At 37.7% G+C, this 27300-nt stretch overlaps 1 protein-coding gene across 2 annotated transcripts in view; it reads left to right on the top strand.

The window, feature by feature from the left end:
• LOC127626751 (dedicator of cytokinesis protein 1-like) overlaps positions 1–4184 on the top strand; it is a 329863-nt gene extending 325679 nt beyond the window's left edge. For both annotated transcript variants that reach the window (XM_052102764.1, XM_052102763.1), the window contains exons 50-52: positions 819–984; positions 2258–2403; positions 2777–4184. In XM_052102764.1, coding sequence (XP_051958724.1) covers positions 819–984; positions 2258–2403; positions 2777–2872 — 408 coding nt within the window. In that variant the 3' untranslated portion in view covers positions 2873–4184. The remainder of the gene's footprint in view (positions 1–818; positions 985–2257; positions 2404–2776) is intronic.
• Positions 4185–27300: the final 23116 nt, after the last annotated feature.

Raw genomic sequence — 27300 nt, 5'->3', positions numbered from 1 at the left:
ATTAATCCTTGATTCTGAACTGCGATGAATACTGCAACATGCAAGAACAGTTCATTCACTACATGCACAACATGTTGAAAATAGGCAGATTAAACCATGTTGGCGAGTCCAGGGTGAAACACAGTGATTTATTCCACTGAGAATGTGCCTGTATTCTGCCTGTATAGCACACTATACTGATCTCCTATTAATGATGGTCATTTGCAACTGGCAAGCAGATTAAATTATGCAAATGATTATACAAACCTGTATCCTCATGTAAATGATCGGAAGCTGTTTGAGTAGCTGTTCATTAATATTTAGTTTGGTTATTAATGAACATATTTTCCATTCTTAATGTATCCACTCTGCACTATTTGTTTTCATTTCCATGGCTGCGGTTTAAATGGCCGTTCCTTATAGTCCTGATGTATAGAAGCACAATGTGATCTCATGAGTGTTCGTAGGTATTCATATGTAAATTGTGGTTCTAATAAATATATATATTAGGTCTCTAAAGCTGTACATTTTAAAAATGTTTACGTCTTAGATGCTGTGACTGTCAATATCTCTATATTAAACATTTCAGCATCTATTGAATATTAATGAGATAAGACTGGGAAACCAGGGGTGTGTCATTGTAACTGGGACAGACAGACTTCTAAGTTTATTCCCATCCCTTTTTGGGGGGGGGATATGGTCATGGGCTTTTGTTTATATAGCATTTGTCGGCTCTTTTGTTTTTGCTTTTGCTCATAGTTCTGTGGTCATCATCATCCCTCCTCCAGGAGAGATCAGTATTAATGTTGTATCTTTCTATCATATTCTCCTCTCCTTAGATCAGTCCATTGAGACCCCAGAGACCGAAGAGCCAGGTCATCAACTTGCTGGGCGAGAAGAGGCTCTCCGTCTCCCCAGGAGCACCAGCCAACTCCACAGCGCCCACCATTCCGCCCCCTATCACCCCCCGACCCAAACTACAGTTCAGCTTACTTTCTGGATCCAGTATGTTACATACTTCACACTGATCTCACATTTTCAGAGTTCTACACTTTATAAAGCATGCTTTTCCAGTCATTTACTGTATGATTACTCGATACGAGTAAAATTTTATACATTGTCAAGTCCTGGGTTTGTCCTGATCCACTGATCCTGATGAAAATTTAAAGAAGCCAAAATCTCAAATTATCTTTCTGAAACGGGGCATTTAAACCCAACAAAAAGCAATGTTTTGGCATTTTGGGTTCAATTTCTAGCGGATTGCCCATTGAAAGCAGTTGATTTCTGTGCTGCCAAAAGAACCCAGAATTGCCGGAGTGGAGCGGAGCGTTATTATGTAAACTGTAACTTCATCAATAGAGAGCAAGACTAATAAAAGATTTTAGACCTGAAAATAACTAGAAAAAGTTGTTTACTATTGGAATTTCCATGACTTTTTATATATTTAATAAAATTCCCATGACTTTGAAATCCCTATTTTGAAAATTCCCTGATATTTTCAACCTTAAATTAGACCAAAGTGAACTAAGATGCCCTGTATACGCACACTTGTTATTATGTGTCAGTGTGATGACACATAAAGATAATGTTCTGATGTGAAACGGAGAGCTCTGGGAGAGTGCAGAGGTGTTAAATAACTCAGATAAAGCATGTCTGCTCTTGTCTCCCACTCGCTGTGTGTTAAGATCCATAATGGATTCAGGGTTTGCTGGGCGTTTGCTGTCCCATGGGTTCAGCCCACTGTCTGAATTCAGAGTTTACACACTATGTCATCATATCTGTGCTGAGCAATGTAACTCTTTCAGATACTAGAGTTCTACTTCATCCCGTAGAGAATGAATGCACAGGCCGCCTCAAGCCACAGACAGTGGCTTCATTTTCTGTCCCACAGCTTAAGTCTGAAGTCAGAAAGTGTTTTCAAAAGCATATGCCTCATTTTTTTTATATTGAATTCTTATGACAATGTTATTACACCTTAATAAACATATTATGTGTATGTATAGCATACTTATTCATGTGTTATAACATGGTAACAAGTCTTCAATATAAAAATTATGGGGCAGTTGCTTTTAAATGCACTTTCTGACATTGTTTGTTGTGCAGAATAAGTTTTTTCAACTTATTCAGAGTTCCCGCGGATGTGTAACGATTATTCTTAAATGTGGAAAAATAGGAATAATTAAGAATGAGGTGGTGTGTCCAAACCTTAGATGGTGCTGATGTGTGGATAACCCATGTATGATAAAGTTGCTCTTGCTGTTTGTTTGTTTTTTTACAGATCTAGAGCTCAATGGGACGGGTTATGGAGATAAGGGCGAAACTCCACCCCCACTTCCGGTCAAAAGCAGCATCGGAGACTATGGAAACCTGATGGACAACTCAGACCGGATCAGCCCAACCACACCCCCTCCACTTCACCCGCGGGTATAACCACGCCCATGGCGTTTCATGTCCATCAAAGACCTTTTTATTTAACAGTTTATTGAACGCTCTTCATTTTTATTATTTTTAAATGACGATTAATGGTCCTATTTTAATGCAAACATCACTATAACTGCTGCTACTGATCTACATAGGGTTAGACATTCGAATAAACCCTTAAGTACTGAACTTTGTTGAACTGTGTAACTCCTGCACCTCCAGTCCCTCAAAAAAGTTTCATCTGATTGAAAAAGGAATGGGCGAAAAAATCTCCTAGACTTAAATTGAAGATGTAAAAAATCTAGTTCATATATTCAGTTGGTTTTGAAAAGTCTTGATTGAGTTGGGTTTTAAAAACCTCTCCTCTCTGTTCCAGCACCTTCCACCCCCCTTACCTAGCAAGACTCCTCCACCTCCCCCTCCAAAGACCACTCGGAAGCAGACGTCCATCGACTCGGGAATCTTCCAATAAGCGAGAAGACATCATCGCCAAACAGAGACATTAGTGTCGCTCCCCTCTTCAAATGATTTTCTGTCAACATCCCCGACAGCATACGTGATGAATACCTCACCTCGGCTCCACTGTAACGGCTGATTATTCTGTGTTCATAGGAAGCTGTCCACTGCCAGATCACCCCTCAAAGCGCCAACACATGTGATAATACAAGCTGCAAAGCGCAGTTTATTTAGTAGCAGTACAGGCATCAGAAAAGCAGCTGACTCCTCGCCAGACAAGAGCATATATAGATGCATCTGGAGTCTGGTATTTCTGGGTGTTTTTGGCAGATGGTGCATATTTAACTTCTGAAATTCCACTTGACAATGGATTGAGATGTGGGCTGGAATACGGCCAGAAGATTGTTTTTTATCAGCATTATTATTAATGATCAGTTTACCCAAAAATGAAAATTCTGTCATTATTTTCTCAACCTTAAGTTGTTCCAAACCTGCATGATTTTCTTTTTTCATGTGTAGTCTCAGAAGACAAAGTCATACGGGATTGGATAACATGAGGGTGAGAAAACTATGACAGATTATACATTTTTTGGTGATTATATCAATGCATAATTTTCCTCATTTTATCCTCAATATATATATACACATTTATGTACAGATGTTTGTATATATGATTTTATTTTAATTTCTTAAAAGTAAATTTTATCTTTTTTTTCTTTTGTTTTGTATTCGCTGTGCATTAAAACAATTGGCATTTTTATTGAAAAAGGGCTTATTGAATTTGTCAGGGACAGTAAAACTTATTCCTAAAAGTATATTGGTTTTATGTTTTGATGTCATGTTTTTTTTTTCATTCTCATTTGGAGTGAAAACAACTAATGTCATTGCACCAGTCAAGCATATAAACCACATAATAGCGACAGCATACACATTGATACCATTGACCGCTCCAAATTCACTACTGACTTATGAATAAACTCAAAATGTATGTATTTGTAAAATGACTCATTTGATTCATGCAAATCCTGAACTGTTGTTTAGATGATGCTTTAAGGTCCTAAAGTTAGTGTAATTATCATAGTGCATTACTTAGTTGCTGGGAACAGCAGAATGTGTGATATTGTGTCATTATCAAGAATGAGATGAACGGTCACAGAAATGTCCCACGACAACTGAAAGACACGTCATGGCTCTAATACCTTCACTAAGCCACACAATTTCCCACGGTACACTGGGGTATTAACGACTTCATTAAATCCAGCTGAAGATTCACTTTGAAAGGTAAAGTCACATTAAAAAAAAAATGTATCAATCTTTTTTGGGCCTATTTGCACTTTGGCCAAGTCTACATTAATACGTTTTCGGTTGAAAACACACAGATATTGAGACACCCCATTGAAAATAAAGACTTAAGAAAACGCTCTCTAGGATTGCAATGCATACTTTGGAAAAAGATGACCTGATTGTGATTTTAAACAAATATGGATTACTAATGCCAACTGCATTTGAAAATGCATTGATGTCGCTACATCTATGCCTCTCATCCACACTGAAACAGCAATGTCCTGCACTGACAATGCGATGTACGAAAACACTTTCAAATGCTGCATACTTTGCAAAAACAATATCATGAGAAAACTGAAAGGTTTACTTCTGCATTTTCATTTGAAAAGCATTGATTTTGAAATGATTACACCTCTCATTCACCTAAAACAGAGACTTTCCAAAACGCTCTAGAAACAGATGCTTTAGAAAAAAATTATGTTACTGAAAACAGTGTTTTGACATGTAGATGGATTCCTAACATGCTTTAGTTTGAAAACGTATTGATTTAGCTACATTCATCACCCACACTGGAACAGTGATTATGCCGGGCAGCAACATTTTGGGACCCACTTTATATTAGGTGGCCTTAACTGCTATGTACTTAACAATGTGATACAATGTACTTATATGTTATTGTTGCATTGAAATTGCCTTTAAAGTACTAGCATTAAATTACATTTGTTGTTGCACTGTTAACTTTACCCCAAATCCTAATTCTAACCCCTAATCCTAACACTAACCCTACCCTTACTCCTAAACCTACTCATACCCCAACCTCAGTAGCAGTAAATGTGGGCATTTTACAGAACAACATGCAGTTACACAGTAAATACATAGTCTTGTGTGTATTTAATGTTTGTACAGAGTAGTTAAGACCACCTAATATAAAGTGTGACTGAAATTAGTTTCACTTGAATCATAAAAATGTAAATCAGTAGGCGGCTAAAATTGCTGATATATTTTTGGTGGTCTTTGGACTCCTAAATTTCCATATGCTGATGAAGTTCTGTATTGTAAAAGTCAAGTTTACGTGGCCTATAAGACAGGTGTGATCGGTCTCAAATGTATATTGAAGGCATTTACACTTCATGTTCAAACTGCTTTGTGATCAGTGAAAATACATGAATTGACCAGCCCACTAAAGTGAAGACATGTTACTGCCTTCTCTTCAAAAAGCTTTTAGAATTTAGTTAGTATCACTTTAGTCCTCACCGCTATCAATACCAGACCCCCAAAGAATCCAAAAAATCCTGAGGCGGTTGCCAGCGAGATTGTTAGTCGGACCATCAAATGTTTTTGCTTGTTTAAGCCTAATATAGCTGTGAAAACAGCAGCAACAAATTCAGTTTTACCGTCTGTTTATTCTGCTTGGAGAAAATAGCTTAACCCATTTCATCAATGTAAAGAAAAGAAAGTTGGATAGTCCATTAAAAAAAAATTGCATGTTTTTTACTACAAGACATTTTTTAAAACATTAGTGAAAGCAATATGCCTAAAAATGCCTAAAATGCATTAAATAAAGTGCCTAAAATAGTCTAAAATTGCTCAGTTGGTCAATAAGACCTAATAGGAAATTGCAAACAATAAAGGAATATTGTAATAATTTGCCAGTTTTAAAATGACCATTATGTCAATGCATAATATAACATTTTAGACTCCATGGACTATATATATAAAATGTATGCCCCAACTACCGGAAACGGCATTGCAGTCGGACAATCGAATTGCATCTTGCGATTTTTGCCAATTTGCATTTGTGTGCAATATGAATCAGACGTCCAGCAAACAAACTGTGTGTGCCGTCTGAGGTTCAGATTACATGTGGCAGATCACAGGTGATAAAACTCACACCTTGCTGAAAAAGATGATTACATTTGCTTAAGCAATTTACAAGCCCAGGAGTGCAATAAATGAGGAGTACAAATCCAGTTTCATTTATGTGCTGAAAAAACATCTCTGGTTAGAAAATCAATAACAGACCGTAACTCTGTGTGAAATGATGTTCTGCCACGACTGATTGAGTATCCCAGTGTGTAATGTATTGCCTTCAGTTTTGATTGACAAATATTCATATAATGTAAAAAAACAAAGTTTTTGTCGAACAGTGATGGTCTCAGATGTCAGACCATATAAAGGTCTTGTTACCAGCAGGTTTTTCTCTGAAATACACGGATTCTCCTTTATTGAAATTCTTTTGCTTTTTTCTATGAATCATTTTGGGCTGTTCTGATTTTAATATAACTGATATATATTTATACAGGAGGGACTGAAGGCCAAATTGAATCCATATTTCACTCTGATTGGGTTTGGTCTCTGTGGTGCGGTCTATCACTCTGCTGTGATTGGAGGGGGAATCCTCAATTGAACCTAATCTGTAGTGTTCTCTTAAACAGTACCCCCTCTGTATATACAAAACCATATAGACAAAAAATTAAGATTCTGCACACTTTTACTCACCCTCATGTAGTTCCAAACCTGTATGACTTTTTCTTCTGTTGAACCAAAGAAAAATGCCATTTTAGACTAAATGTTAGCCTTAGTCACCATTCAGTTAATTATTTATCCCTGGGTCACATTAAATCAGCATAACGCAAAAAGAGATCAATATTTAGGTCAGGAGCAATTTGGATTTGTCAGCATATACACAAATAAAACTGACAGTTTCTACAATAAAATAATATAAAACTTATTAAAAATAGTTTAGTCACAAATTACAGTGAGTTTAACCAACCGACTGCTGCAGGAATGAATGAGTTTCTAAATATTTGAGTTCTTCCCTCCGGCATTCAATATCTACATCCTGATGGCATAAGAACAAATTCTTTGTGGGTGGTTTGAACAATTCAGTATTGTATGCCCTTTCTCTACGTCTTATTGTTATTCACTTCCTTTAGCTGAACTTGTTGCACTTCTATCACCTTAGAAGCAGCTTTATTATAAGCCTTGTCAGCCTATTTTTACTACTTGGGAGTAATATTATTGAACCACAATACGAAATAACAGGTTATATAAAACTGAGATTAATGTCATTAATATGCTACTTGCCTAAAAACCAGGACACCATGCGAGGAGCAGACGTGTGATTGGCGAGCTCAGCGCACTTTGCTAGTTTTATTACTATTTTTGTCATAAACCGGTGAGATTCGGCTGATTCTTAACTGTTCTAGAAAGACAATATGTCAATTTCTAAATCCCCGTGCTCTGCGGACATTAAAAGACACTTACATGCTCAAGATGATTCCCCTGAGAAACAGGCCAAAAGTGCCTCAATTCGGATGGTGAACTGAAAGAAATCTGCTGTGAATTGATGAATGTGTCGGAAATGCTGACGAAGAGTTGGTTACAAGAATGTAAATGTTGAGAAACGGATCGATTATCTGGAGTCATCAGAGAGGGAATTAACTGCTAATCCGCTAGCGACCAAGATAAGATTTGGAACGTGTTTGGGAACAACTGGAGGATTTGGAGAATCATATAGACAAAACACCGTCCGAACTGTTGGAATTCCTGAGCATGATGAAGGCCGAGATATGGTGAAGTACCTAGACAGGCTCCTCCTGAGTCTGCTCGGCATAACAGGCCATAAGCTGTAAATCGAGCGAACTCGCAGTGTCCCAGCTCTCAGATCCGCTGATGGAGACAGGCCCCGATCAATTGTGAGATCTTGTGTTATGCGAGGCAAGGAGTAAAGGGAGGCTTTCTTGGAAGAACCACAACATTTTCTTGTTCTCAGACTTTGCAAATTCAACAAGAGAGAAATGTGATCGATTCAGGGAATGCAAGAATCTCTTGCATCAATGGAAGATTGCTTTTGCTGTGATGTTTCCGGCCAAACGGAGAATAGATACTAAGGATGGCTGTACAGAATTTACATGCCCACAGAAAGCATTATCCTACATAAAGACATTGGAGTGAGTAAACCATTTGGTGATTTTCATGTTGCCGACTAGTGGACCTGTCTCAATGAACATACACTCAACTGTCCGAGGAAACTGGCCGCCTTTTTCGATTCTCATTGTGCTGGTTCCGCCTAGCGGTTGGAGTTTGTTTTGTGTAATTTAATTACTTCGGGACAGCTTGTGGATGAATCTGCTCGTTTTGGGTGCTTATGCCTCCTGTTAGCTGGAGTTGGTTTTATGGAATATTTCTTGAGTGAGTTTGAATGCCCGAAGAACAGAACGGCCCGTTTTTTTTTGTTTTTTTTTTGTTTTTTTTTGTTTTTTTTTTTGTGGCTGGAGCTTGTTTTGTGGAGGAAAACACCTTCGAGAGAGTTAAGTAGATTATACATTTTTTTTGTTGTTTATTTCAATTATTGGCTGGAGTCTCTTTTATAGAGTTTTATATTATTGTGTAGTTCTGTCTAACAAATTTTGGTTTAGAAACACCGGACTTGAGCAATCCGATGGCAAAGTTGTTGCTGGGGTACTTGTAGGCATACATGGACTGTTTGAGTTTAGAGGGATGGGCGTCGGTTGGCGCTGTCGCATGCCCAGCCCCCAATCGGGCTAATCAGCCGAGGAGAGGGATAAAGGCAGCCGGATGTGGCAGTTCCGGAGAGAGAGAGCCACACACAGCTGCCGTTTTGTCTTTGTTTTAATTTAACATTGAACATTACTTTGATTGTTCGTCTGGTTCCCCGTTACATTGATACCAAAGCCCAGGAAAGAGGATGCTTGCGGAGTCCTCGACCACTACCAGCTGACCGAGGAGCAGCCGCGGCCATCCTTCCGGGGATGGAGATGTCACTGCCGGCCACCGAGGATCTGAGGCACGCTGCCTCCCATAGGAAAAAAGAGAGAGAAAAGTAGGAGAGAAGCATGAACGTCTGCCAGAGTCCGGAGGACCCACTAAGGTCCACCGGGGGAGAAGCGAGCTGTTGTCCATCAGAAGTCGAGGAGTGGGTCATTATTCTGTCCTCATTCCACACCTGGACCTTTATCTCTATACCTCTTCTGTGCAGTACAGTCTTCTGCTTTGGAAACAAATACACAATATTGTGGTCAGAGGAGCCCAACAGAGAGTTTTGAACTTTTTTTTGAAGTTCGTCAGTCATATTTTTGTGAAAGTAAATATAAACAAAATGATTACTTGGGAAGTCAGCATGTTGTTTCTGAGAGTTCCAGTACCCTTGGATCTGAATAATAAGGACTCGCTGACAAGCGGCATCCTATCAGACATTTTTGCATCGACATCAGCATGTTTACCTTCGCTTGTGGCATGTCTGGAAGTGTGCTGCATCAGCAGAGTCAGAGACCTGGGTTCTGATCCCACATTGAAACCAGGAAGTAACTGTGTTTGCATAATCCGTGACTAGCTTGATTTGGAGGTTGCATTTTTCCCTCTAACATTGCATTTTTACTCCACTGAAGGTTAGGTTTAGGTTTGAGGTTTTGGATCATAAAATATGCATTTCTCTTTATTGTATTACATCCTGTACAGCTGAAAACAACTCCCTTCACTACTCGCTTTTGGCGCCCCTCTGTGAACATTTAAACTGGAAATGGAGCTCACATTTGCATATAGACCCAACAACACTTACTTCTGCCACTGGGGGAAGTGTTGCATTTCGGTAAGCACAGACTGATTTTACCTTAAGGAAAGTCAACCTATTGTAGGTTGACTAAGTAAATGACAACATAATTAGAATTTTTAAGATTTTGAGTATAGGATAAATTCAGGTAAATTTGGCAACTTTTTGACAAAACTTGCTTTAATCCATCCCTCCCTCCCTCCATCCCCATTTGGGTTTGTAATGGCACGTGGGTGACCAATATGATTGACAAAATGTTAGATGAACTGAATTGTTCCATTAACATGGTAATACATTTTAGTGTTTGTTTTAGGTGCAGTAAATCCACATTAATCCTGATTTAGTGTTATTTCGGAAACTATCAATTTCATTAATATCCTAATAGTGTTACACTCTACAATATCAGGAAAATAAGACCTATCCTCTCTGAACATGCCACACAACTGCTTGTTCAGTCACTTGTCATAACTAGACTGGCCTACTGTAAGCCTTCCTGCATGTGCTATTAGACCCCTGCAAATGATCCAGAATGCAGCAGCACATCTAGTCTTTAATGAACCAAAGAGAGCGCATGTTACACCACTCCTTGTCTCTCTCCACTGGCTGCCGGTTGACGTGCGTATTAAATTCAAGGCCCTGATGCTGGCATACAGAACAGTCACTGGGTCTGCTCCAGCATACCTAAAAACATTTATGCAGAGCTACATTCCTGCCAGAAGCCTGCAGTCGACTAAGGATCGTCACCTTGTTGTACCAACACAAAGAGGCACCAAAACACTTTCTCAGACTTTCAGATTCATCATACCATGTTGGTGGAATGACCTTCCCAACTCCATCTGTGACGCTGACTCACACTCTGTCTTCAAAAAATGGCTAAAAACACATCTTTTCCAAGAGCACTTAACTAGTCACTATAAAAAAAAATAAATAAACGTGTTGCACTTAAATCTGTTTTGAATGCTATTCTGATGCTAGTGAAACTTTGTATTATGGCACTTTTCGTGCAAATGTCTCCTTAAGATGATTCGCTCATGTTTTCCTCTTTTGAAAGTCGCTTTGGATAAAAGTGTCTACCAAATGAATAAATGTAAATTTTATTTATTTGCATGTGCAACTGGATGTCATTATTTACCCATACATTAAGGACAGAATAATGTTAAGTCAGTCGTTCTTGAAAAATAAAGCTTGACTGGATGATCATGATGTTTGACAGCAGAAAGTGTTCAGAATTAGGGATGCACCGAATATTCGGCCACCGAAAATTTTCGGCCAAAAATGGCCCAAAAGTGCATTTTCGGTTTTCGGCCGAAAGACTTTTATCACCGAAACAATACGGCCGAAATGTTGCGATGACGCAAACAGAAACCACGACCTGCACGTGCATGTCTGAAGCAAACATGTCTGCAGTGTGGACGTATTTCAGTATATCTGAGAAAGACCCACGGACAGCGATTTGCAAAACATGTAATGCCGAAATTTCAAGAGGGGGTGCATCTGCAAAGACTTTCTCCACGTCGGGTTTAATTTATCACCTGAAATCCAAACATTCCGATCGCTACGCTGAATATGAGAGGAACGCGGCACAGAAAAGGAAAACGCCTCCGAGCACGCCCACTCCGTCTGTGGCGGACGTTTTTGAAAAGGCAAGGAAGTTTCCTAGTGATGGTGTCAAGGCAAAGGGCATTACACAAAAGATTATGGAATGCATTGCCTTAGATGATCAGCCATTCTCTGTCGTAGAAGATGTGGGATTTCGTAGGCTGATCGAGCATATTGAGCCCCGTTATGTCATGCCGAGCAGACGACATTTCTCAGAGGTGTGTTTACCTGAGCTGTTTAATGTTGTTGCAACTCACGTCCATGAGCATATAGCTGCAGATATTTCAGCAATCAGTTTCACGTCAGACATATGGAGCTCAGACGTCAGCATTACCAGTATGCTCAGTCTAACCCCACAATGGATCAACGCTGATTTCCAGCTGCAAAAGATTCTGCTCCATTCACAAGAGATTCGAGGGTCACATACAGCAGCAGCCATTTCTGATGGATTCGCCAATATGTTCGACACCTGGCATATCGACAAATATAAAGTGCATGTCATTGTCAGTGACAATGCAAGAAATATGACAAAAGTGATAGAAGACAGCCAGCTGAAGGGAATACGGTGCATTGTCCAAACACTACATCTTGCTGTGAATGAGGGAGTGTTGTCTCAACGCAGCGTAAAAGACGTACTGGCTATAGGCAGAAGAATTGCTGGCCACTTTAAACATTCTCAGCTGGCCTATTCCCGCTTGCAGTCTATGCAAGATCAGTTTGGAACACCAATAAAACGGTTCCAGCAAGATGGGAGTACTCTGTGGAACAGCACTTTTTACATGTTGCAAAGCCTCTTAGCGCAAAAGCGAGTCTTGGCTGCATATAGCGCAGACCACGAGCTCCCCGCGACATTCACTTCACATCAGTGGGTCTTAATAGAGAACATTCTCTCTCTTCTTGCCCCCTTTGAGCAGCTAACTAAAGAGATCAGCTCCTCTGATGCATCTGTAGCGGACGTTATTCCTTTAATTGCAGCACTAAAGCGTCTCCTAAGCAAAGAGGTTGAGATGGACCACGGAGTGAAAACAGAGACGGTGCAGTGCCCAGCGCAGGAGGAGGAGATCAGAGCGCAAAAAAAAAGACTCGTCTCTCTGCACCAGGTGAGGGGCATGCACCCTCGTTGTCTGATATGTTCACTGAAATCCTGCAAGAAAGTGCCTCAAATAATAATAATAGGTAGGCTATTCTGTTCTTAGGCTACTATATATGTGACTATATATCAGATTGTAGCCATATTTCTACTAGATATTTTTTTAATTTGATAAAAACATTTTATTTATGCACTGGCCCTAAATACACTCTCTCAAATCTTTCCCAAATGTCAGGCAGATGACAAGCTCAACAGCTAGATGGTTATCTGTCTGAAGTCCCCATCCCCAGAAGTGATAACCCTCTTGCCTACTGGAGAAGTAATCATGGCCGCTTTCCTGACCTGGCAAAGATGGTACGCAAGTACTTGTCTGCTCCGTGCACAAGCACTGACAGCGAGAGACTGTTCAGTGCAGCAGCTCATGTTATCGATGAGAAGAGGAACAGACTTCACTGTGATAAAGCAGAGAAGCTACTCTTCATCAAGAAAAACCTTCCACTTTACCTCAAGAAATAGAATGGGATTGTCTAGTGCTTAAATATTTATTATCCACTTTGCACATCTGCAATTCTTGGTGCATTTGTTCTACAGTTAACATATGGGCTATGGCAGTCTTTGTTTTGATACACTATTATGTTGAAGGCCTTCAGATAAAATATTGTTGTATCTTTAAGCAGTTGCACTTGTTCTGAATGCACTTTCTTGTAGTCCTACAGAGAAAAATGTAAAATGCACTTGACCTAAATGCACTTTGTTTTATGAGAGAACATTTCATTTTAAAACCTTTCTGCAGGCCAGTAGGCCTGTACATTATTATTTAATGTACACATGAGTGGGGTCAAGTTAAACATTTTGGTTTGTGTGCTAAATAAATATTTGCATAATTTGTAATTGATTTATTCTTTGAATATATTAATAAAATATTAATATATAAAATATTAATTTATGCAATTGCAATGCCTTGATTTTAGTAAAGTTAGTACACAGTCATAGCCATAAATGCAATGGTACTAATAGGCATAATTTATTTCTGTGCTTCGGTTTTCGGCCTTGGTTTCCTCTTTTCGGTTTTCGGTTTCGGCCAAGAATTTTCATTTCGGTGCATCCCTATTCAGAATCAAATACTCCATAGTGTTTAATACTCAATGTTGTGCTCTAGTTCTATTGAAACTTCTTTACAATCTTTTCTAGTGCACAATAACTTTTCTGCTCTTTATATCTGTGCTGAATTATGAAGGTGTGACATTATAGATTTTGCTTTAACTTCATGGTATTGATCACCTTGGAATGTTTCATTGCTGGTGTAAGAGATGACAGATGAGAACTCTGAGAAAAACAGTTTTCAGTTTTCACTGCAGACACCATCCTAACAGGTGGACGGAGTCTCTCCATCAGGGTTACCATGGAGAGCACAGGCCTATTTCTGTCTTATCTCTTTATTTTCTCATTTTCGGCCATAGAGATTAGTACGAGACTGAAGTTTGAAGTGGCTGAAGTTCCCAGGGTTCAGAGATAGCACCAAAACAATCCCACACAATTAAAGGAGAGTGCTCCATTATTTGTGGATTTTGCCTGAAGATATACGTCTGCTTCTCTTTCTGGTTGATAGGCTTAGCATTTCCCCTTTTTCTGCCAGCAGCTCTCTAATTCCTTAGCGGATTTGTTCACCCCAAAATGAAAATTGTCATCATGTACTCACCCTCATGTTTCCAATACGGTATGATTGACCATTGAACACAAAAGATGATGTTAGGCAGAATGTCCCGAGTGCTCTTTCTTTCTCACAAGCTGTCGAATGGTCTTCAGAAGACTTGGAATATAGCGCATAAGTTGAAATGACTTCTTGTGAATCATTTATGGTGCTTTTTTGTGTGTTTTTGCAGCCCCTGGTCCCCATCCACTTTCATTTTATGGAAGAGAGCTGCTCAGACATTCTGCTAATCATCTGTTTGGTGTTCCACAATAGAAAGTCATACAGGTTTGGGTGATTAAATGAAAATGTTCATTTTAGATGAACTATCCCTTTTAGATATGTGTGTACATGTATTTCAGGCATTTTGGTTGCCTTATTGGTGCATTAATGGTTTGTTTATAGTGCAATTTTCTTAGGGTTATTAATGTTGTTTTTTATTTTCTTGACATTTAAAGAGATTGTTTTTATTTTGCAAAATGTTCTTAGTGGTTTTATTCCAGTGATTAATAGCTTTTAGCAAACACACACATCACGCTCCACTTACCCCCAAAATAATTAAATAACAAACGTATGATTTAATCAATATTTGCAATAAATATTACTTTGTCGCTGCAAAGAAGCAGAACTTTATTTACATCTTTTAAACAGAGTGACAACAGCCACCCAGGGATTGCCACTTAAATTTACCTCCTGAAAAGTTTCTGCTCGGGGCCTTCATGTTTACAACCTTTTATGGGTTATTGGTAGAGCATTTTATTGTGTGTTTGGAGGTGAGCAGCCAAAATGACATCAGCCATTTGGAAACTGAAGTTCTGCTTTCTACCGGCTTCTTCAGGCGACTTCTTGAAATTCATTTACATGAGAATGACTGAACTTGGAGTCTAGAGATGCGAAATCACCTTTCAACATCGAATCATGTGCATGATATGAATATATACCAACAATTAATTTTCATTAGTGAAAATGCACATTTTTGGAATCCGTAATTAGGTTTGCACTAATAAAAATGTTGATTCTTGAAATAAAAAATTGTCATTTCTAGCGGAAATACCAATTCTTGATATAAAATAGAATTTTAACTATATATATATATATATAGCCTATATATATATATATATATATATATACACTCACCTAGAACTTTATTAGGAACAGTATGGTCCTAAAAATAGTTCCCAATATGGTCTTCTGCTGTCGTAGCCCATTCGCCTCAAGGTTCGATTTGTTTGCATTCTTAGATGCTATTCTGCACACTACAAATGTACAGAGTGGTTATCTGAGTTACTGTAGCCTTTCTGTCAGCTCAAACCTGTTTTCATCAACAATGTGTTTCTGTCCACAGAACTGCCGCTGACTGTATGTTTTTTGTTTTTGGCACCATTCTGAGTAAACTCTAGAGACTATAGTGTCTGTTGTGCATGAAAATCCAAGGAGATCAGCAGTTATACCAGTCAAACCAGCCTGTCTGGCACCAACAATCATGCCACCAATTTTCCCTATTGTGATGGTTGATGTGAACATTAACTGAAGTTCCTGACCCATATTTGCATGATTTTATGCAGTGCATTGCTGCCACAGGATTGGCTGATTAGATAATCAAATTACTAAGTAGGTGTACAGGTGTTCCTAATAAAGTTCTAGGTGAGTGTATATATATATATATATATATATATATATATATATATATATATATATATATAATTTTTTTATTATGATATAAAAAATGGAAATTCACAATTTTCACAATAATCTGTTACTGTTATTCTAAACACAATTAAAGATGTCTTTGATGAATTTCTTACTAGTCAAATTTCTAATTTGACATATCAGCAGTGCACTTCTTGTTAGAAAAAAAAATAGATTTTTTTTATATAAATAAAAAAAAATTACTTGCGCAAATGTCTATTCCTGATATCAACATTTGAATTACAACTCTTAAAAAATATATATATTTTACTAGTGGCAATGTAAATGTCTGATATCTGTGATTGTATCTAGTACGAAAGCCTTTTAATATGACGAAAAAATGACGAACCATATCGTGGCGTAACTCGATGTTTTCGACATATTTTGTCCATTTGTTTTCTCTTCATGTGATCATAAATTGTTACCTTGTTTTGATGAAAAGTGCTTCAGATTAAAGTGGACCGTTTCATCCTCCGTGTGTCCATCAAAGATGAGCCGACTTCACTTTCATTGAATAATGTCTTCATTTCCTTTCTGTTCTTTACAGTCAGATAAAAAGTAAAAAGAAATATACATTTTAATCACACACAGCATGGATGCGCTAAAGATACCGAGAGATTCTGAAACACTGCGAGGTGCTCGTTGAACTCTTAAAGTGACAGTAACCTTTATAATGTTTCTTATATAAATGTAAACTCAGTTAATATTTGTAAATTGTACACATTATTTCAAACAGTGATAGTTTATATTTGTATTATATATACACAACTTGATAGAACATTAATTTATATAATGTAGAATTCTGTATTTTTACAAGGTTACATTTTGATTATAATAATGATGACAAACAAATTATTTTATAAATATTCACTTTCACGTAATTATTCAGGGCAGGTTTTGTTCTACTGCATGTAATCTGAAAGTAATCCACTATTTTTTAAATCGTATTTGTTTGTGATCGTATCTTATAGAGAAAGGTGAATGAACTCTTATTATTTAAACTTTGATCATTTCTATTGTGTATTAAATAACTTTATTTTGAAGAGAAATTATAATGTGCATTTTGCTCAAACATTTATAAAAATTGTAATTTAAGTGTTATTATATCAATTCAAGATTACATTATATCATAAAACTCAGATTGCACATCGAACCAAATTCTGAGATAACCGTATTGTCCCATTGCTACTCTCCAGTTTATTGATATAATACATTTAATGATAAAATACATTTACACATTTTTCACTAGTTGTAAAACAATTGCTGATATCAAGAAACTATATCATTATTGATAGCATTTTTTCTAGTAAGGAGTGAAAATAGAATAGTTGTATCCTTGCAATTATATGGAAATTACAGTGCAGGTTATAAATTATCATATTCTTAGTTTTGGAGAACCAGACTATTGCCAAAAAATCTGGTCCTCTTTGAAGCTTATTTTTTTCCACTTAGACTAAACCAGCTTAGACAGGAAGAGATCATCTGACTGACATATAAAGTGACCAATAACAGTTTTTGGTTTTACATATGCTTTAGAAGCAGTTCATCTAAAATGACACAATCTTATGAACCGTTTCCATGAAAGATCGTACGTCCCAAAGTAATAAATACTGATTGTTTCACAGACGTAACTCAAAACATAAAGTGGAATATATGGATATCTAGCTATTTTGCCACAAACAAGTGCTCCAAACAAATCTCTGGACATTTTTCGAAGATTTGATACACCTAACCTCACAAACTTGGGCCTATCCAACTAGTTGTTCTTCAAAATCAATCTCTAGCAGCCGGTAGCTTGTAAACACAACATTCTTGCAGTTGGCTTTCCATTTGTATGTGCAATATGCATTAGACATTCAGAGAACGGACTGTGGTCATCATAATGACATGTACATCTGTGCATGATTTCATAAGAATATATAATCACCCCCACGCATTTCAATGATCAATCCCGCTGTGCCTGAATAAGATAATTCTGTGAAAACATTGAAATGAGAGATGATAGAATTTCATTGATTTCCTGTGTTATAGAGTCATCAATTACCATCCTAAACTGGGGTGTGTTTCTGATTGATTCTATGCAAATGTGATGCTATCTCAATCGAGAAAACCTGCCAGTGAGACAAATATACGGGAGAAAATCATCCTTGTTGTATTTATCCAGGCTCTTATAACCACTTATCGATGCTCGCACTCCCAACACATCGATTTGGCAACTCTGCCCAAACAGATCCTGTAGATGACACAGTCGTTACAGAGTCTACTGATTCTAATTGAAGTATCTATGATATTCAGTTGCTTTAACGCTTGCTTAAATGTCTGAGAGTGGTAAGCCACATTTTGAAAGATCTGTTTTTAGCAGAGTCTGCATAATGACACATTTTAAGTCAGTGACGTCAAACACTCATCGACTCATCTTTTGACTGATTACAACATGTGCTGTTTTGGATGATCTTTTTTTAATGAGATATGACCACCTTCATGGAGTGGATCAGGGGAATATTTTAATAATGGTAATTTTTTTTAGATGGGATCAGTTTGGATGGACTGGCGACCTGTCCAGGGTGTCCCCCGCCTTTCGCCCAATGTTAGCTGGGATAGGCTCCAGCCCCCCGCGACCCTGTACACAGGATAAGCGGTTGACGATGGATGGATGGATGGATGGGATCAGTTTGTCCATATCATAGGTTTCATCATCTATACAAACCTCCAAAAACGTATATTTAAATGTTACGTAGAAAAAGCTATGTATAATAAGAAGTTTGGACTGTTTTTAGTCTTCTTTTCCAGTACAAATATCGGAGAACGGGGGCGTGTTTGGACGGCTATTAGAAAACAATGTTTTTTGCAATTCAGTTCAGTGGCACAAAAATAATACACTTCAGCTTTAAACAAACCTCACTAAATTCCAACCTCTAATGTTTTGTTGTCCTGTCCACGTGCTCTCGTTATTCCATTTTTATAGAGCTTCACCTACTCAAAGGGCACACAGAACCATCTCTCTCTCTCTGTCTCTCTCATTTGTGCTGTGAAATGTATTTACAGCTTGTGACATGGCACTTTCATTTGTCATGTAGGCTGTGCATTACTGCTGTGTGTGCTGTACTGGTACGCTCTGGCTTGTGTGACAGTGTGAAGTTTGCAGGGTTTCCTCTTTTAAAGCTTCTCTTCACATAACCAAAGACAGTGACACTTCCATCAATTATTAATCTGCATCTGAGGACTTCTGTGTTTGCATGATGCTGCATCTGCACCACTTGGTGTCAAGACAACATAAACACGAATTAAAAGTAACAATTGCAACCAAAAAAACCCCACAAAAGCACAATAAAAGTTGTCCAAATGAGCAATGCACTGCAGTATATTTCATGTCTTCTAATGCCATACAATAGCTGTGTGAGGAACAGACTGATATTTAAGTTGTTATTCACTGATAACCTTCCCCTCACATTTAAGCTTGTGCATATTTAAATTTGGTGCATCAAAACATGTACTGCCAGTTTTGTCTCATGATCAAATCTGATGCTCCAAGCAGATAAAATTTGATAGCTACAGCGGAGGGCAACATTATTAGTGTGTAAACATAGAAAATCATATAGGTTTTCAACAACACAAGAGTGAGCAAATCACAGATTTTTCTTTTTGGGTGCACTGTCCCTTTAAAGACATTTATTTATTGGACTGCACAGGTATGTGGTGTTAAAATTCATTCAGATTTAAGAGCCCTTCTGGTGAATGAGGGGTTGAGTATCTACTAACATCATACAGAGGCAGTGCTTGCAGTGTATATGAAAGAAACCACTCAAGATCACTTGCCCCTCTGAGATTTGGAGCCGGAGGCGAATGCTGAGGCTTAATTTCTGCTGTGTTAGCATTGTGTTCTTGAAAGAGATGGTGCTAAAGCGGACTGTCTTTTCAAGTGCACGAATGCTTGGCTCTTTGCATAACAGCTTTTGCAAATTAGAGATTTTAAAATCAGTTGCACAATATTTTAAAATACAACTTGATTTTGGCACAACTCTGAAGACATTTTACCCGGAAACTGGATCGTATGCTCAGCAACGAGCATACGATCCATTTTTGTAAGTACAGACCGATTTCAGCAGCAAAACTTTCGACCTATTGTTGCCAATTCAAAGTGTGATCAGATCAATTCAGAGGCTGCAATGAAATAGCACATTTCTTGTTAAATTATTCCATTAGAAGAAACAATCAAATGACCCTTATTCTAACTTTGATTTTGCATGTGATCAAATTAAATGAGATGCATCGACTGTGATCAAAAAAAGAAGATGCACCTGTACTGCAAAAACGTATTAACCAGAATGGATTAACATCACACGGTGAGCAGACTTATTTTAGGTTATCCTTAATCGGATGCGACATGTCCATACCACTTTTTGTCTTTGTCAGTTTTGTGCCCCACAACGTTTTGAAGCCATTCGTTTTGGGGTCACTTGAATGTTTCACGTGATCTTAAAAAAACGTTTGATCTGAAGGCGTATGTTTAAATGTGTTAAATTAAATGTGCAGGCAAACATATAATTGTGTGACCATATTAATTTATTTCATTACAAACTTTTAAATAAATACATTTTTTAATTGGATGACTTGGACAGAATAATAAAGAAAAGCAGCCAATACGTGCCCAACATATAGATGGGAACTCCTTCAATACAGTTAAAAAAGCCTCCCAGGGTGATACCTTAAGAAGTTGGTGGAGAAAATGTCAAGAGTACATGTCTGCAAATTTTAGGCAAAGGGTGACTATGTTTGTTGTTATCAGTGACGTTGAGTGATAGCGCTAGCGATGTTCTCTTGTGCATTCACAAAGCAAATTCAAACAGATGTGTCCCCACCATAGGCAGAGCATGTGTACATTTAGTCATTTAACAGACGCTTTTATCCAAAGCATTTACAAATGAGAAGTATAGCAAGCAATTTGTCATACAATGTTCAACAACATCTGCAGAATAGTATTGCCAAGTTCTCACAGTGGCTGGAATAGTAAAGATGCTAGCACAGAAGAAAGCATCTTTCTTTATTTTTTTAGCACATTAAGTGCTGGTTAAGTACAGTACTAGCATTTAGTGTGGGTTGGTTAATTGTGTTAAGATGTGTTTTCAGCTGGTTCTTGAATGTTGAGATGGTATCAGCAGATCATGTGGATGTTGGAAGCTCATTCCACCACAGTGGAACAGAGAAAGATTTTGAGCACCTTTGTGATGGGACCACCAGGCGCTGCTCTGTCATAGACCGCAGAGAGCGAGCTGGAGCATAGACCCAACCCTCTTAATTAAATTAAGAGGGTTCGGTTCCATTGGCTGTCCTGAAGGCCAGAGTCAAAGCCTTGAGTTTGATGCAGGCAGCTACAGGTAGCCAGTGGAGTGAAATCAAGAGTGGGATGACATGAGCCCTTTTGGCTGACTGAAATGCCAAAAAGTGTTAGCCTCCCGTGAGCACGGGGCACGGGGATAGGGCTGCTAGGATCACCTTGGCAACCCCAATGCACAATGGGAGTTACACATATAACTCACAACTTGTTCAAATTCAGCTGTGCAATTGCTTCATTGTCTGTGCAGATGTAATGTATATAGTAATATGATAATGTTATATTAATGTTGTTGATATAGCTGATTAATGTCAAATATTTAGGATACGTTTGAAAAAAGGTATTTAACCTGCTAAGTGCTTTAATTTAATGTTATTAGCTCTTAAAGCTCCTGGAGCTCAGACTGGGTGATTCACAAAAGACTGGATTATTTGACAAGTTTTTATTTACAAAGGGTTTTCTTCTTCTAAAACATTGTTAGTGCACTAAAACATCTGACAACTAAAAAGCTTTCAGCTAAGGACACCAGAAGGTAGGATTGAAAATTTGTATTATTGTCCTGATGTTAAACAGAGAATATTTAGCAGAGATGGGCCAATTCAAGGAAGAAATTGGAAAGCCCAATGGCAGCCAACAGTCAATGGATGTAGAAAAGAAGTCCCGCCCTACATGTAAAAGAGCCAAGCACCTTTTTGATACAGGCATCGCCTTTCAATCAGCTCGACAATTCACAAGTGCATTAGCTGTACAAGCTGAGAAAATTGGGTCAAAAGTAACAATCAGTATCTGGTGATATTATCTGCATTAAGTACTGCAGTGCATCTCCTCCTCATGGACTGCACCAGATTTGCCAGTTCTTGCTTTGAGATGTTACCCCACTCTTTCACCAAGGCACTTGCAAGTTCCCAGACATTTCTGGGGGGAATGGTCCAAAATCTCACCCTCCAATCCAACAGGTTCCAGACGTGCTCAATGGGATTGAGTTCCGGACTATTCACTGGCCATAGCAGAACACTACATTGTTGCCGGTGATGTCTGGTAAGGACCTGCCTTACAACAGTCCTACAAGCCCTCAGTCCAGCCTCTCAAAGGACAGTCATAGCACTGATGGAGGGATTGTGTTTTCCTGGTATATCTCAGGCAGTTGTTGCCATCCTGTACCTGTCCCGCAGGTGTGATATTCGGATGTACCGATCCTGTGCAGGTGTTGTTACACGTGGTCTGCCACTGCGTGGACGATCAGCTGTCCTTCCTTTACGGACATTGCAATGTATTGCCCTGGGCACATCTGCAGTCCTCATACCTCTATGCAGCATGTCTAAGTCCGTAGAAAGGTCTCTTTAGTGTCCTAAGTTTTTATAACTGTGACCTTAATTGCCTACCATCCGTAAGCTGTTAGTGTCTTAATGACCGTTCCACAGGTGCATGTTCATTCATTGTTTATGGTTCATTGAACAAGCATGGAAAACATTGTTTAAAGCATTTACAATCTTTTATTATTATTTTATTTTTTTTGTTAGAAACGGGACATTTATTTCCAATTTGATTTCCACTTGACTTTCAAGGATTCACCTTCCTCAGGAACTACTGTCATCTTTTGAAATGCAGTGCTGTGTGGTCTCGTTCATTAACATAGATCCTCTCTTTGAGTGGTGATACATACAGGGACAGAAATGCGAATTACTCTACATACTGATTAAAGGGCTTCCGCATTTGCATCAGTATCGGCATCCTTATAACACTGGTGCTTCCTGAGCAATTAGCACACCGACGAGCATTGCTATGTGACAGACCATGGACACAAAGCAAAGAGATGAGAATTTGAGAAACTGAAAGGACATTTTGATGACTGAAATTCACTGTCTCTGTACCCCAGAATAGTTTAAGGTATAGTTCTCTGACAAATAAATCTTTATTTTCTTGCCCTCATGTTATTCTAAACCTATATGCTGCAGTTTTTTATTTGGTGTGTGTGTGTGTGTGTGTGTGTGTGTGTGTGTGTGTGTGTGTGTGTGTGTGTGTATAAAAGATAGAAAGCAAAAAGGGACTTATTCTTATTAATGTTCTGAGTGTCCCAAAATATGACCATCTAATGTGAATGTTGCACTAAGAAAATCATCTTATCTCCTTCAAAGCACATGATAGACTATTTGCTGGTCTGATGAGAAGACATAAGCCATTTCCTGACACAACCATTTGGACATTTGATACTATACAAATCTGAACTCACCAGTATCTAATTGACCTTTAAAGAGTGGAATATGTGTTCTTACATAGAGCCTGCAGAGTAATGCATTTGTTAATCTAGCATTAATTACTAGCCAAAGTAACCGTATTCTCAAGAGCAAAAAGGACGAGAGACACAGTGGTTTAGCTATTAGAGCCATCAGCAGATAATCAGAATCAGAATGAACTTTATTGCTAATTTGTCTAAAAGGAATTTGTCTTGGTGACAGAAGCTTCCAGTGCACAAACAATATGACATAAGTGTATTTATTAAATAAGTATACATTGAAATACACACACACACACACACACAAAAAAAAAATATATATATATATATATATACACACACACAAATGTATGCATGTACAAATACAGATCTGTTATATACAGATGCATGGGAATGTATGGCAGATGAGGTATGGTATATTGGATAAATATAAATAGACTAAGCTGTGTATTGCAGATAATTGTTGCTCTATGGGGCAGTTTTAACTGTTCATGAGAGACAGCCTGAGTGAAAAAACTGTTCCTGTGCCTGACGGTCCTGGTGCTCAGTTATCTGGACCGCCGTCCAGAAGGCAACAGTTCAAATAGGTAGTGGGCTGGGTGAATGGGGTCCAGAGTGATTTTTCCAGCCCTTTTCCTTTCTCTGGAAGTGTACAGATCTTGAGCAGGGGGCAACCAATAATCCGCTCAGCAGTCCGAACTGTCCTTTGTAGTCTTCTGATATCTGATTTTGTAGCTGAACCAAACCAGACATGGATTTACATAATAGTGACATTTTTTTTTTTTTTTTTAAATCTGATTTGTTCCCAATTATTTCAACTTTATGGGTTGTATCATGAAATGTCTGAAGTGTCATCTTAACCCTGAACCACCCTTCTGAAGGATAAGTATCAATAATAATTCATATCTGTCTTTTTACGGTATACTCATGAGGCATTTCCTAATATTCAGACTTGTACTCATCTGTACTTAAAGCTGGGAGGGGGTAAGGGTTGGGTTTTAAGAGCCCTGGATAAATGTTGAGGGAAATCATGAATTATTGTTTGATGTGTCTCTCCTTTAGAGGAAAAAGCAAGAGAAAACTGCCTTTGCATGGAGAAGCGTCCTACAAAACAGAAGCATGCTGAATTTGGAGTAACACTGTCCCCATCTGGTGACTCATTTTAGGTACATTTTACACTTACTGTATGTTTGTAGTACCATAGAAGAAGTGATTTGTATTACGGTTACATTACTGTGATAGAAAAATTGCCATTTTAATAGCAATTACATGGAACGTTACTGCATAGGCCATTCCTGGTATTCGGTGCCTTTTGTTCATCATAACATTTAGAAAATCAAACACAGTTTTTAAAGTCACTTCTTGTGCAATAATGATAAAACATTTGAATAATTAGTTTGGTTGCACTTTATTTTACAGTGCGTGTACTTACAGTATACTTAGTGCACTTACACAAGAAAGTACAGAGTACTTAATATGGGTTAAGGGTAGAGTTAGGGTTAGTACCAAGTAATTACTTTAGATGTTGTAATTATATAGTACGTAAATGTAGAACAGTACTGTAAAAAAAATCAGGTCAAGCTCAGGTAAATACATTTAAGTATTTATGAAACAAAATTATTGAAATGGAGGACCACAAATATCCACCCTGTCAGAGACAAATTATGATTTAAATGTATGGGCATTGTGTACATTGACTTAGAAAACCCAATGTCCCTTTGTCCTCTTAAAAGCTTATCAGTGAATAAATTGTGTGTATATATATATATATATATATATATATATATATATATATATATATATATATATACATATATACATATATAAAAGAAAATGTATTATGTATGAATTCTATTTACTTTCTGATGCATTATTTAACATTTTTGTCTTCAGATACAAATGCATGAAAGACGTTTTTGTTTACTTTTTAAAGTAATAATATATTATTGATAATCCAAAACGTTTTAATTGACACTGAATTATAATTTTTAAAAACTATTTTTAATTTTTTTTGCTGACCTTGACAAAGTGGTAACATACTGGACAAAACCTGAAACCAAATATTATTTTGGGACTATGAATATTTATTTTAATTGAGATAACAACATGGATTTACATAAGCAATCTCAGTAAAGCGTGGACATGCCTCTTTATGCTTCTTGTTTGGGCTTTACCTTTGCGGAGTACAGTATATATACATTTTTTATTTGAGGTTATGATGTAGCTATATTTTATATTTTAAATCATTTTAACCGTAAAGCTTGCAATACCTGGGAATAATTGTAATTATCACTGGTTTACCAGCGCTGCATTTACAATGAAGAACAGGCATAACAAGTCCTTAAAGAGATAGTTCAACCCAAACTGAAAATGTTTTTACACGCACTCTTCAAACACCCACCAGAACACCGCTTATGAGTTTACATGACCACATAAACCGCATTCTTTGGGAGAAACCTGGCTGTGTTAAACCGCTTTCTCTTAACCCCTTAAACAGCCAAAGGAAATTGATGTTCTTGTTTACTGTACGTGATATTTCAGAACGCCGATTACTGCAAAAACTCTGGAATAAACCGTTTTCTTAAGTGCATGTAAACATGGTCATTGCCAGCTCTGTTGTAGCTGGTTTGTAGAGGAGAGTGTAAGATGTTCTCTCTATCCACAGCCCAAAATCAACACTATATCAGTTTTTAATCACAGCTTGTATAAATGCAGCTTCTGTGCAAAGCCGGCCTGTTTTAAAACCAAAATGTAGATTTGAAACTGTCCGATGAATACCTTGCTGAAAATGGTCATGACAGTTGCAGTATACATTCATTTACCTTTACAAGTGAATGATTTTATATACACTGTGAAATTTATTTGACAATTAAAATGGCAATTCTACACCAAGATCGAGTTTATCCATTGAGAGCTCACACATATTAACTGATATGGGAAAAACAATCTTTTAAAAAAACATTTACCAATAACCCCATAAATGCTGGTAACCATTTGTAATGATGTTCTAGACGTTAAGTTTAATCACTGTTTAATGACCTCATAATAACACAGGCAACAACTGTGTCTCTGTTTGATGTTCTTGTGTTACTGCTCTGTCATCAGCTCTTTTAGTTTAGTTTAGTGCTGAGTAATGCATATGTGTTGGAACAGGGATGGTTTTTGGCTGCACATCAGTGATGCAATGGGATTGAAATTAATTATTTAAGTGCAAATATTGAGTACACTGCTCTGCCTCCCTAGTCTTGTTACAGAGGATTAAAAAAACAATCTTGAAAAACCTTGGGTAAAGGCGGACTTTTAAAAAATTACTGATGAACAGTTACCAATGCTGAAAAAACAAACAGATGCAGTAAATGCTGACTTGCTCCATACTAACAAAGACTCATTCACCGAACTACAGTGGGGTACAAATGTTACAACTATTTGTGTGAAATTTCAAATTTGTTACTCAAACGGGTCAAATTTCTGTATTTTACAACATAAACAGTAAGTACCAGATTTAACATTGATGTTAACAGATAAAATATGTCACAAGTTTTCCATCCATCATCCAATCTATCATCTGCTAACTACCATTCATCCATCCATCCATCCATCTCTAACTACCAACCTACATTATTATCCAACATTATTATCCATCCATCCATCCATCCATCCATCCATCCAATCAATCATCTGCTAACTACCATTCATCCATCCATCTCCTAACTACCAACCTACATTATTATCCATCCATCCATCCATCTCCTAACTACCAACCTACATTATTATCCAACATTATTATCCATCCATCCATCCATCCATCCATCCATCCAATCAATCATCTGCTAACTACCATTCATCCATCCATCTCCTAACTACCAACCTACATTATTATCCATCCATCCATCCATCTCCTAACTACCAACCTACATTATTATCCATCCATCCATCCATCCATCCATCCATCCAT

The sequence above is a fragment of the Xyrauchen texanus genome, chromosome 33 (genome assembly GCF_025860055.1).
Source record: "Xyrauchen texanus isolate HMW12.3.18 chromosome 33, RBS_HiC_50CHRs, whole genome shotgun sequence".
In the NCBI taxonomy this organism is placed as follows: domain Eukaryota; kingdom Metazoa; phylum Chordata; class Actinopteri; order Cypriniformes; family Catostomidae; genus Xyrauchen; species Xyrauchen texanus.
The sequence above is the reverse complement of the archived record's forward strand: the minus strand, read 5'-3'. Positions and strand labels throughout refer to the sequence as shown.